Genomic DNA, 13,057 nt, shown 5'->3' on the forward strand with positions numbered 1-13,057 from the left:
AAGATCAGTGGTTGCCAGAGATCAGGCAGAGGAAGATGAAGAGGCACAGAACAGACGACTTTCAAGACAATAAAACCATTCAGTATTGTATTATAAATGGTGGATATGTTTCATTATAGATTTGTTCAAACTCACAAAATATACAACACTGAGAGTGGACTTTAATGTCAACTATAGGCTTTCGGCGATAATGATATGTCGATGTATATGTTCAATTGTAACATGTGTACTACTCTGCTGGGAGATGCTGATAGTGGGGGAAGCTGGGCCACGGGTGAGCAGGCAGAGAGTATATGGGAATTCTATACTTTCCTCTCAATTTTGCTGTGAACCCAAAAATGCCCTAAAACAATATAATCTATTTTTTAAAAAATGACAACTCCGTGTTCAAGCATTTTATTAAATCAGATAAAGAATTTCCACACTGTTGCACATACCAGTTTGGACACAATTATAAGGGCATATCATTTGTTTACAAAGATATCGATGAGCAGTAGGTTGGCAAGTCTAATAAGCCATGTTTAGCCAACTAAAATTTCAAGAACATTCAAAGAGGAAACACAGTAAAGGTCATGCAAGTTCTAGAATAGTGAATCATGATAGAGCTAATTTATCCTTTACCTTCAAAATGCACCTGATATCTATAACCAGACAAAATCTGAAGTCCAGCAGGTTGTCACTAGTCAGATACACATTTCATTCAGGAATATTACGCCTCTTACCACTTACTGGCTTTTTTGATTAGAACTAACTCAATCCTCACTACAGAAAAGAGGTATTTGAAGAGATCTACTGCTGTAAAATGTATGCCCATATTCATAGTATGTCTTGAAGTTACTGAGCTTTCATTAAAGTGTGGTAAAGCATGATACCCAAACCAGGAATCCCAGCTATGACCTTTCCACTTAGCTACACTAAACACCAGTTCAAGATAAAACACCGTGAAGACTAAACAGACCGTGAGCAGTGAAACAATTCAGTGAGGCTGTAATAATCTAGACCTATGTTAACTTCGGTAAGGGACATTAAGTCTATGGACTTTTTCTTAGGTGGCAGTTTCTTAGGGTGAACTGCCCTATAACAAACAACTGATTATCAGGTTTATAATGATGGCGGACTAGAAAATAAAGTCTTTACTCATGTAGCTTCAAACTTATTTGTTCACATCTCTGTTTAACTTAAAACCACCATATACTAACGGGTAGGGAGACATGATCAAGGATCCTTTTGCAAGCTTTGCTTCCCTACACATTTCACTCCCCCAGCCCCCTGAGTCTCCTATACAAGTTTCCCCTGATTTAAGCTAAAAGATCAATTCTGGATACAAACTTGTGTGAACTAAGTTTCCAGGAGATGACATGCAAATAAGGGGATAAAGTTAAATTCATTTGTCAACAGCAAACACTGTAAATGTGGACTACCATCCCACTAAACAGAAGACCTGGAGAAACCACAAATATAATAAAACACTACATTAGGTTTAAAAACAAAGACTCTCGAATGAAGTAATTTTATTTTATGGTGGTTGAATTCACCCACCAAATGTTTAATGACCATAAAATGTTTCTGCAACTAAAACTAAAAGAGAATTATAGGGAGCTGGGAATACATGTTAGATACTAACGATCTTCAAGCTTTGAAGATGTCATTGCATGAAGAAAATTATGGGAAACACTGTTCCCGATAATTACGTACACCCTTAGTGTAACATATGGAGATCACTGTCTCCGATATAGACACTGTGGTAGGCAAAAACTACCTTGTTCTTTATACATTATGGAAGACACTGCTCCCGATAATGTGAGTTAGGTTTGTGACAAAGGTACTGGAAATTTTGCAAAATTCGAATTAAAGTTACACCTTGGATAAACTGAGCTGTAAAATTTCACATGTATGAGTATCACAGCCTTTAAGTGACATTAATGTATAACTTGGTCACAATTCCTTCCCTTTAAGAACTGCCATTTTTATCTGGTTGACTAAAATTCTAACTTGATTAGCAACTCCTAATTCAATTGAATTCTTCACCAATATTTAGCTTTATAATTTTATTTGGCGTGTGGCCGTTTTTTAAAACCCTCAAGTGTTGACCATAAATGCAAAACTTCCAGTATCTGTTGGGTTTTATTAGCAGATGCTGCTTTTATTAAAAAAAAAACGACAGTATAACTGTCATAATTATGGAAGGCACTGCTTCCGATAATTATCTTCTATAAAAAAAACACCATTTATAGTGAACTCTGTCACTGATAAATAAACAATAAATATCTCAGTGCCAAAATGATAGAAAGCTTTTCCAAAAAATTAACACTTTGGCCAAAATTTGGCAGTGTGTTCTTTAAAGTCTGACAAACTGAGTTTGAAATTAAACACCTAAAGCTGGTTTTCTTTCAAAATACTTTGGGAAACACAAAGACGACAAAAAACTAATACAAAGGCTTATGGGGCAGGGGCAGAGGAAAAGAAAATCTAGGTCTTTGGCTTCTGGTCTCCTCTTTTCATAAATAATCTTGAGGTTAACACATTAAGGCCTTACTCCTGTGATAAACAGTTGAACCTCACTTTATCCAGCGGAAGGACCTCTGTTTCAGACCTCACTGGCAAGAAAACAAGTCCCATCTCTTCTGAAAGTTAACTGTTTCATTCAGGGATGTGGAAACCAGCTAAATCCTTACGGAAGGCATAGATCTCATTTGGAGAATAAAGTCTTACAACCTGGTATCTCCTATCCAGCATCAAGTGCAGGTGGAGGATCCCACTAAGCTACCACTTCCAGCCCCCAGGAGACACCACCTCCCTCCTCCCACTTAGAAGATACCAGTTCATGTCCTTAGGATTTAGAGCAATAGTTTACGTAACTGGTTCTGACTCTGTCATAACTCTAACAAGAAAGAGGCAGTTACCATACAACACATTTAAAATTTTAGAGATAATCAGAGAAAAGATTCTATCATGAACATTTTTAAGTGGTTATTCACTTTAACTTGAAGTGCAGGTACCTACCCTGTATTAAAAGCTGCTGCCTAAAGAAATCTAGTGGTACCAAGATGGTTGGGTAAAATTTTAACAATATTAGGTTTTGTAGCCCTACTAAAAATTTAGCACAACCAGCACAAGTCTAAAAATCACACTACCCTGCTGTTCTCATATAAGTTATGGGTACCACATTTAAAGCTCATTGTCAATGTCCCAAATGTCACCAGAGAGGGCATTTGCAGCCCCTTGAATAGTCCAAGTTGTTAGAGCCAACTGGTTTCTAAACAGTGTTTCATTAAAAGCACTCATCTTTTCCTGGCGCAGCTTCAGATGCTCTAGTAATGCTGACAGAGTGTGAGAGCCAGTGCCCCAAAAGATATGTCGGAAAGGAGACTCTCTCGGAGATACATAGGGTGAGAGGAAGTGATATTCCACCTACGGAAACAAAACATACATGAGAACTTACACCGTGCTGGGACTTTTGGTGTAAGGGCCTGACACAGTAAAACAACGGCCATTTTCTCACTTGAAATGTGAAAATTCCCCCAATTTAGCAATGTGGAGAACCAGGCTACTTATCTTCTAACATTAAAACTATAATCAATCAATCCTTTTGTATAGTCAATCCTTTTGTAAAAGTGAACTCTAATTATATTGGTTTTTTTTAGTTGAAGCATATACATGGAAAATTTACAAGCTTCTACTGTAATCGAGTCTTCTGCCTCTTCCAGGCAGATTAAGATAGAAGCAGTTAAGGGCTGAATTAGAGAACAGGAATACAGAGAAAATGATAGCTAAAAATCATTAATGATTCCTTCTTAAAAATGTTTCTTAAAACTTAAAAAAGGTTAATACTGGGACAAATGTCTCTTGGACTTCCAGTTTAGATATATTGGTTCTAGATCTTGCTAATAAGTAAGAGTTAAAAATCTGTGCTCAGTTCTAAAGCAGCAAATGATGCTAGGCTCCTGGAGTTACTACTCTGCTTTTTAGAAATGCAAGGCCCACCAGTTAAAAATTAACAATCTTTAGTTCTTCCATTTTTAGGAGTTTACTTACTCTCATGATACGGTCATTGATGTCCCTCATGATAAATCTGTTTGTTCTCTCAGCATTCCTATAATCTGTTGTCAGTCTGGAGGTGGCACGGAAAAAGTCTCCACGAGCAGAATACAGCCACTGTAGATTCAGACCCATCTCCTGAAGCAGAGAGACATTACATTCTTTAGTAGATGTTGTATTTCTAAGGATGTTATACTATATACCTTTCTAATTTAGTGATAGCAAGGGAGTTGGTTCTGGTAAAAGGGGGTGGCTCGTGGACAAGCTCAAGATGCAGAGAATGGTAGACTTAGGCACCTTGCCCAGGAGGCCCCAAGCTCTATAGAGTAGTATGCTCATATCTGAGCCCAAGAGATGGCACAATTTTCCACTCTTAGTCTCATAAGGAAGCCGTCCTCCTGGAGAAATCTAACATAATTAACTTAATATATAATCCTGTGTAGTATATTGTTTCCAGTTCAATTTCCCTATGGGGGAAAATTTGAAAACATTTTGGTTCAGTGAACTTCAGAGTCTAGTGATTTGTCTCACAATTGCCACTTTCTGATCAGTTACAATTAGTTTCAAGTTTCAAGAAAGCCATAATCATTAAGATTTGTTTATCAGTGATTTGCTTCATTTAAGGGATCTCTGTTAAATTGACTTCTAGTACCATAAAAGCAGTTAGAAGCCACATATTAATACTAATTTGATTTTTTAAAAGATTCTATTTTTAAGTAATCTCTACACCCAACGTGAGGCTCGAACTTACAACCCTGAGATCAAGGCACACACTCTACCAAATGAGTCAACCAGGTGCCCCATTATTAATTTGGTTTTATCAAGTATCTGAATACTAGGCACGTAGGATGAACACTAAGTAGGACTGTAATTACTGACTGTGTTATCTCTCTAGCTGTGACATCCCTGAAAGGCATATATGATATATGGCCCAAACTCATAGTTTCAAAGTCATGGTTGAGATCTTTGTATTCTCTGGATTCTCTTCACAGGTTGCTTGGAATTACAAAAACTTAACATACCTTAACAAAAGTTAACCTAGTTCTAGACTCTGAAATACCTAGTGTGGTATATCCTAGATTTATAACCCACAACCTCTCAACTTTCAAATGAGTTAAAAATCTAAGAAAAATGATATATCAGTTCCCTTAAAATGTACTTTGGCTACCCATCATGTCCTTTCTCAGGAATAGCTAAACATCATAATTGCTTGATATTTCAGCAACAAGAACCTGGTTTTAATTAGTACTTACTTTTATGTCTGCTCTGAATCGGCTCACATCCCTCACAAATGAAAGTATTTTGTCATTATACATCTCATAGTTCAGGTTCAATTCAAGATCATAGGTAAGTTTCATTATGAGCTGACCAGCTACTTCTGCTGCTGCACGTGCCATTTTGTTCAACTGAGGAACTTTCTGAATGAGTTTCTCATAGACATCCATGGTAGTACCCAAATAAGGATAATCTGTGTCCTGAAAAACAAAGCTAGGTTAATGTACTCACAGGAGGGTCATAAGAGTAGGAGCCTCACATTCATTTTCCCTTCAAGGTGATAACAGTTGCAATTCATCCCTTGCTTCTAATACATACCTACTCCAATTTTATCTCACATCCACTACTTTAATATCACTCTTGTTATTTCCTCTGAATCTGACCTACTCCTTGAATGACTACTTTCTTCTAGATTCTATAGAATCTTTGTCCCATCACATCATAGACCCTGAAAAGATTTCTAGCCGAATTTCTTGAGGTTGTATCCTTGTTTTCTTCTCTGGGAAGTTTGGTTCATTAAATAAGGAAAGAAGAGAGCATGTATGAAGTGTGCTTTTGATATAAAGCATCACGCTTAGATGTGAATTTACCTTCTTCCTAATGATTCAGCACTCGATCCATTCATACATGTTACCTTTCTAACAAACATGTCTGATGCTCACAACTTCTCCCCACCTTGATTAGACAATTTAAGTAACTACTTTTTCAACTCTATTCCCTATCTTTGTCCTTGGTGACAATTTCACTGCCAATCCTTTGATCTGACCTCAATTATTTACTTTCAGACTATACACTTCTGTATTACCTGCTAGGTTTTTGACATCTAAGAAGTTTTTAAGAAACCTTCTGGAGGTCAAAAGAAATCATCCATAAACCACAACGGTAGCACCTGACATCCAGTTCTTCCTAATGTACTAAATAGATACCGTGACCAGCTATTTCAATGCCATCCATACTGCTGTTCTAGCAGAAGGTCAAGGGAGTTCCACCTATGTTAATCTCTGAATCCAGATCTTACATCACTCCCTAGCTCCAAACCTTTCCCCTCCTAGTTCCAGGCCAAAACACTCAGTGATAAGAAGTCTTGTGAGGACCTGGCCTCCAGAGCATCAATAATTTGATGCCAAAGTCAACAGCTTCCACCCTGACCTCCTACATTAACTCCAGGATCTCTTCAGCCCTGGGAAAGCCCACTACGGGGCTGGCTTTCCAGCTTCAGCACAGAAGCCTTCATCATTTTGTTTACTCATTGTGGCTTTCAGGGCCTTCTGACGACTCCTGAAACAGGCCAATCTTGCTTTCCTACAGTTTGGTCAGTTCAAAGTTCTGTGTCATAACAACCTTGTACCTGGTTTAGGAGATTAACATCTTTGGACAAACATCTAGAACCGTATTTCGACAGGTATCAAGAATAGCAATGTCCAGCTGAACTTTCTATTTGGTGGAAATAGTCTATACCCACACTGTCCAGTAGGTAGCCTTGTTATTAAAACTCATCACACCTAAGTGAAGATGGCTTAGCAAATAAATTCCAATGCTAATTAAGCTGAGAATAATTCCACGTTAAGACTGATAATAAGGGAGCATGTAATAACTGCAGGTGTATAACTTCTGACAACATTTCAAGTACTTTAGGAAATTTGGTCTCAAAACTGATGAAAGGGCTAAGATATAACTTGAGAGGTCTTCATACTTACCTCACAAAAACAGAAAGAAACTGCTGGGATTCCAGAATACGCAAGGAAAGGGAAAGCAGCATTATCCAAAGAAAATTTCTCACTGCAAGGAAAGCAAGAATGTGTCTCTAGGTTTTCTGAAGAACAGCCTGTGCTATCATGCAACCCTACCCCTATCCCCAAATAAATTCTTAAAATGACTGTATAGGTGGTAAGCTCACTGCAAGGATAAGTTTAGATCTCTACCTAACATAGCAGGGGCTACTGGATGATTCTGCTTTTCTACTAGTTGTTCATTCACTTTTCTCAACTTACACTTTGTTGATCCAATTGCTGTCCCGATAAAGAGACTGCCCAGTAACTGGGTGTTTCACCTATAAAAGGAAAAATTAATTTGTCACTAAAATGAATCTTTCTGCACACAGTCATTCAGGCTAGTCACAAACATACTTCGATCTGTAAACAGTTATAAAAAAAAATTTTATTGTTTCTTCTTGAAAAAAATTTAAGACAGCTAAAACAATCTCCAATTTCTAAAGTTATTCCTCCTACGCTCATGCTGCCAGTTCCTTTAGTTACAGCAAGAGAAAAAATGTTTTCCTCCTTTAACCATTTTAAAGGTGGCACAGTTTTAAAAGCCCTTTCTAGCCTTCACGATGCCTACCGTATTTCTGGCTTTTTCCTTCTAGCACATTTTATACTACTACAGCCTAATCTGCACATTACTACTGCCTTGCTGGAAACTCGATAGCAATTCCTAGTTTCCCATAGGATCAAGGCCAAGTTCTCTGACCCTTGTTTCCTCCATCTTTAATGATTCCAATATATGGCCTCTAAGCCCATTAGCCAAATCTTATTCCTTCCTATTGCAAAACCACGGTCATTTGCATGTCTGTTTTTACCCAGTGAATATTTCATCTGGCCTTCTTATTTAAGTATTAGGTATAGTTCATTAATTTTTTTAAATATTTATTTTTGAGAGAGACGCAGAGCTTGAGTGGGGGGAGGGGCAGAGAGAGGGAGACACAGAATCTGAAGCAGGCTCTAAGCTCTGAGCTGTCAGCACAGAGTCTGACGTGGGGCTCAAATTCACAAACTGTTAGATCATGACCTGAGCTGAAATCAGTCGCTTAACCAACTGAGCCACCCAGGTGCCCCATATTTTTAATTTTTTAAAATTAAAGCCATACCCAACATGGGGCTTGAACTCACAATCCCGAGATCAAGGGTCACATGCTCTACCAACTGAGCCAGCTAGGCATTCTCAAGTTCATTTAAAGCTTCCTTGCACCTGGGTGGCTCAGTCGGTTGAGCGTCCGACTTTGGCTCAGGTCATGATCTCACGTCCGTGAGTTCGAGCCCCGCGTCAGGCTCTGTGCTGGCAGCTCAGAGCCTGGAGCCTGCTTCAGATTCTGTGTCTCCCTCTCTCTCTGGCCCTCCCCCGTTCATGCTCCATCTCTCTCTGTCTCAAAAATAAATAAACATTAAAAAAAAAATTTTTTTTAAAGCTTCCTTAGCATTAGGACTCTGTAGACAACCCCCAGTGGGCAGTTTACCCTCACCTCACACAGTTCAATAGACTGAGAGCAAATAAGCTAAGAGCATGACCTAAATAATGCTACTATAGAATTTATTCTAAATTCCTGTACTTGGTTATTTATGATGATTGTTTAAACATCAATGCTTTTCACTTTACGTAAATTAGATGAGAAAATTAAGTTATAGATTTTGTAATTAGGTATACACTCACATCTTTCATCATCTTCTCAATAAGCGAATACAACAGTGGACTGGCAGAAACCTTGAAGTTGCTGGTACCTGCAAAGAGATTATTTAAACATTGCTTCTTCTCTAGTCAAGTGATTTTTACATGGCTACTTCAACAACTAAAAGTACTTGACAAAAAAGGAAGACATTAACCTAGATCAGTGGCAAATAGGACTATACTCTTCAAGAAGTAGACAAAGTGATTTAAGAGTCAAGTTCTTTAGTAAATGCTAACTCTAATTGAAGATCTTTCTCCTGAGTTTGCATATGTTAACGATCTGTTTCTTGGTACTTTTTCAGTTTACCTATCTAAGGGCAATTACCTGCTAGCTACTCTTGCTATATTCCATACATTCTGCTGTATAGGTAAGATGGCAATGACAACTCATCTAATAAAGGTTTAGTTCAATTTTTAAAAAATATTTTGAGAGATTGAATGCATATGCGTGCACAAGTAGGGGAGGGACAGAGAGAGAGGGAGACAGAATTCCAAGCAGGCTCCAAGCTGACAGCACTGACAGCCTGACACAGGGCTCAATCCCATGAACCAGGAGACCATGACCTGAACTGAAGTCAAGAGTCAGACACCCAACTGACTGAGCTACCCAGGTGCCCCAAGGTTTAGATCAAATTCCTTCCTTTTTCTTTCAAATGAGATATTCTACTATTGTCAGTTCATCCACTGACTACATCTGTACCTTTACTAACATTCAAACTCTTTCAGAACTAGTTTATCTGGTATTTCTATTTGTGATACCACAATCTAGCAAGATGTGAATTAGTCTATAGAAGTATCACTCTATATTGTACAGTTGAGTTCCTTCTGGTCTAAAATATAGTCCAGACTAGTGGTTCTCAGACTTTAGCTTATCAGAATCACCTGGAGTGCTTGTTAAAACATAGCCTGCTGGATTTATGTTCCAGTTTCTAAGTGGAAAAGTCTGGGTAGGGCCTGAAATTTTACACTGCTAACAGTTCCCAGGTGATCTTAATGCTGCTGATTGAGGACCACAATGAGAATGACTGCATTAGACAAGGCAATCTGCACCTATTTTATAATTTAATGGACTACTAACAGAAAGCAAAGTTAGTCTTTTGATCAGGGAATGGACAATGTGAATTGTAAAAAAAAAAAAAAAAAAAAGACAAGTGTTGCTTTAGAAAGCCTTCTCCTGGAGGCACCTGGGTGGCTCAGTCGGTTGAGCATCTGACCTCGGCTCAGGTCATGATCTCACAGTCCGGGAGTTCGAGCCCCGCATTGGGCTCTGTGCTGACAGCTTGGAGCCTGGAGCCTGCTTCACATTCTGTGTCTCCCCCTCTCTAACCCTCCCCATCCATGCTCTGTCTCTGTCTCAAAAATAAATGAACATTAAAAAAAAAAAAAAGCTTTCTTCTGGTTTGTTTCTTGGAGTTTTATTTTTTTCTTTGAGACAGAGAGAGCGCAAGCTCACAAGCAGCAGAAGGGCAGAGGGTAAGAGAATCTCAAGCAGGCTCTGCACAGCCAGTGTGGAGCATGACTTGGGGCTTAAACTCAGAAACCATAAGATCATGACCTGAGCCGAAATCAAAAGTTGGACGCTTAACCAACTGAGCCACCCGCTTGCCCCAGCTTTCTTCTGTTTTGTAAGTAGTTTATCTGAATTCATTAACAGCTGATGAAAAGGATACTTACCAAGAACAGCTTTGTCCAGATTAATGTAAGTGAAAGCCTTTAAATGCAAGGAGGAAAGATATCCCTAGAAGAGATGGAAAAATACTAAATGTACTAATATGTATTAACCTGTCACATAGAGTAGCTATTATTAGGGACTTCTTTTTAAATTTAGAGTCTATTAATGCTAAATATACAAAGGCAAAAATGATATACAGTTGACTTCCCTAACGTGGGAGGTTAGGGATGATGACCACCCCCACTATGCACTTGAAAATCCACATGTAACTTCTGACCTCCTGAAAACTGTCCTACTAATAGCTTACTGTTGACCATAAGCCTTACCAATAACATAAATAGATAACACATATTTTGTATATGTATTACATATTGTACTTACAATAAAGTAACCTAGAGAAAAGAAAATGTTAAAAAAATCATAAGAGAAAATGCATTTAGAGGGCCATTACTATACTTTTTTAAAGGACTAGTCTGCATTTATTAAAAAAAAAAAAAAAATCCACTATAAGTGGACCTGCACAGTTCAAACCTGTCTTGTTCAGGATCAACTGTAATCAAATCTAAAAGAGTCTGGTTTCTGGAGGACAAATGAAGCCAAGGGCAAGTTCAGGTGCCCATTCTGGGTATGAGTGTTATACAAATAATACCTCTAGCCATTCAGTGGCACCAACAGCTCCGAAGTCTCCAGCACTCCAGCTGGCAAAGACAATGCTTCTGCTGGGTTTAAAGCCACCTAAAAGATAGCAAAAAAGTTAATTTTATCTTGGGAAAGGTTATAGGTAGGCAACTGACTTCAGATGAAATCAGAAATTTCTAACTCAAGACAGCAGATTCAAAAATATTTCTTTCCCTTTTGAGGCCCCAGGTGAAAGAACAAAAAAAAAAAAAAAATAAGAATAAATTTTAAAGGTAATCTACAAAAAAAGAAGAGAACATTTGCAAATAAGATTTCAAACACATAGTAGAGACCAGTTTTTACAGGAAGTCACTTTTGTTTCAACTCCATTCTTTGAGCCCCCCTAAAATTCTGCACCAAGAGATACTTGAAATCGCAGTGTAACTACAATGTGTCTCTTCTCTGAAAAGAATCTGCATAGAAGTCAGTCACTGAAAACATAGGGTTACTTTACAATTATTACCAAACAGAGTAAATACTTACAAATTTAAGTTATGAAAAAGTTTACAGAGAAATTACATTAATGACAGCTCCCCTCCAAACCTCCCCTTTTCCTGGGTATGCATTTTTCTGTATTATGTACTTTTCCACAAAAGTTAATAAGCACTGCAACTTACCCATGGCCCAAGGATTCAAGAATGTGATAGGGGTTTGTATGTGTGTGTGGGTGTGTGTAGAGGAGCGGCAAATACCAAGGGAGAAAGGCTTGAAAGTGTTTATATATTATAAATATATAAAAACATATCCAGTATTATGCCTATAAACATAACACATCAAGTTACATATTATAATTTTATACCAAAATTATAGAAACTTAGTACAGAGGTCTGCCACTGCTTGCTTTAAAATAGATTTCTTAGGGACCACGCTAGATTAGCCATGTCATTCTGAATATGTCAGACTAAGAGCTAGGGTCCAGTACAACACTTTTTGAGTGTCTCATCAAAGTTGATTCCCAGTGCAAAGACACTGCATGGAAAGCTGTTTCAAAGTCAAAGACAGATCCAACAAAAGATGATCTGCTTTTGTGCTCAAACTCAGAGTCCAGCACAAGTGAACCACAATAATATGGGCCAAAGTGAGAAAGCATATAGTATTTAGAACTATATATAGCAAATAGATATTCAAGGGTCCTCACAATTTGTACTCTACCTTTTAAGACCATATCAGAGAGTATCCGTGCAAGTTCCAAGAGGAGAGCTGTTCCTACGCTAGACTTTGCAGCTCCAGGACCCCAGGCATCCCTCTGAGCCCCTACTACAACATAGCGATCTTTAAAAAAAAAAAAAAAAAAAAAAAGATAAATTACACAATCAGCTTTTAAACTGTTTTTAATACTGAGCTTTAAACTCTAGAATAAGCATGTTTGTAAGAAGGATAAAAATGCAATATATGCATTAAGGATAAGAGAACCTTTCTTCATAGCTGACTTAGGATTCTAGGAATTAAAAATTTACATGACAATACTAATCTCTTTTTCCTTGTTAGTATTATTACTCTTTTCCACATTACCAGTTAAGTTTACTTATCGACTACTAATTTGTACTACTTAATTGTTTAATCAGCGACCAAGTCCAAGGGCTTTCCTTACTAAATGACATGACTCTTAGATTCTACTTAAATAGATAGATTGTATTGACTACTTCTACTTAATTGGTTAATAAGCAACCAAAGTCCAAGGGCTTTCCTTACTAAATTACATGACTATTAGATTCTACTTAAATAGATAGACTGCGTATTTCAAGGACCAATCAATAAACCACAGCCCACATGCCCATTCATTATGTATTGGTTACAGCTGTTTTCATGCTACAACGTCAGCGTCAGCATAGTCAGCTAGTCAGAGTTAAGTAAGTAGCTGCAACAGAGACTGTATGTCCTGCAAAGTGTTTATCTGCCCCCTTAAGAAGTAGTTTGCTTACTGATGACATATTCAATAACTTGAAAGAGATT

General features: G+C 37.8%; 1 protein-coding gene across 3 annotated transcripts in view; it reads right to left on the reverse strand.

Moving 5' to 3' along the window:
• Window positions 1–380: 380 nt before the first annotated feature.
• Window positions 381–13,057, reverse strand: part of TFRC (transferrin receptor) — a 52,607-nt gene continuing 39,930 nt past the window's right edge. For all 3 annotated transcript variants that reach the window (XM_042956881.1, XM_007090942.3, XM_042956880.1), the window contains 9 exons: window positions 12,257–12,376; window positions 11,076–11,161; window positions 10,429–10,492; window positions 8,740–8,807; window positions 7,305–7,363; window positions 7,011–7,092; window positions 5,292–5,513; window positions 4,036–4,176; window positions 381–3,411 (listed from right to left, as the gene is read on the reverse strand). In XM_042956881.1, coding sequence (XP_042812815.1) covers window positions 3,169–3,411; window positions 4,036–4,176; window positions 5,292–5,513; window positions 7,011–7,092; window positions 7,305–7,363; window positions 8,740–8,807; window positions 10,429–10,492; window positions 11,076–11,161; window positions 12,257–12,376 — 1,085 coding nt within the window. In that variant the 3' untranslated portion in view covers window positions 381–3,168. The remainder of the gene's footprint in view (window positions 3,412–4,035; window positions 4,177–5,291; window positions 5,514–7,010; window positions 7,093–7,304; window positions 7,364–8,739; window positions 8,808–10,428; window positions 10,493–11,075; window positions 11,162–12,256; window positions 12,377–13,057) is intronic.

This window comes from Panthera tigris, chromosome C2 (assembly GCF_018350195.1).
Source record: "Panthera tigris isolate Pti1 chromosome C2, P.tigris_Pti1_mat1.1, whole genome shotgun sequence".
Taxonomy (NCBI): Eukaryota; Metazoa; Chordata; class Mammalia; order Carnivora; family Felidae; genus Panthera; species Panthera tigris.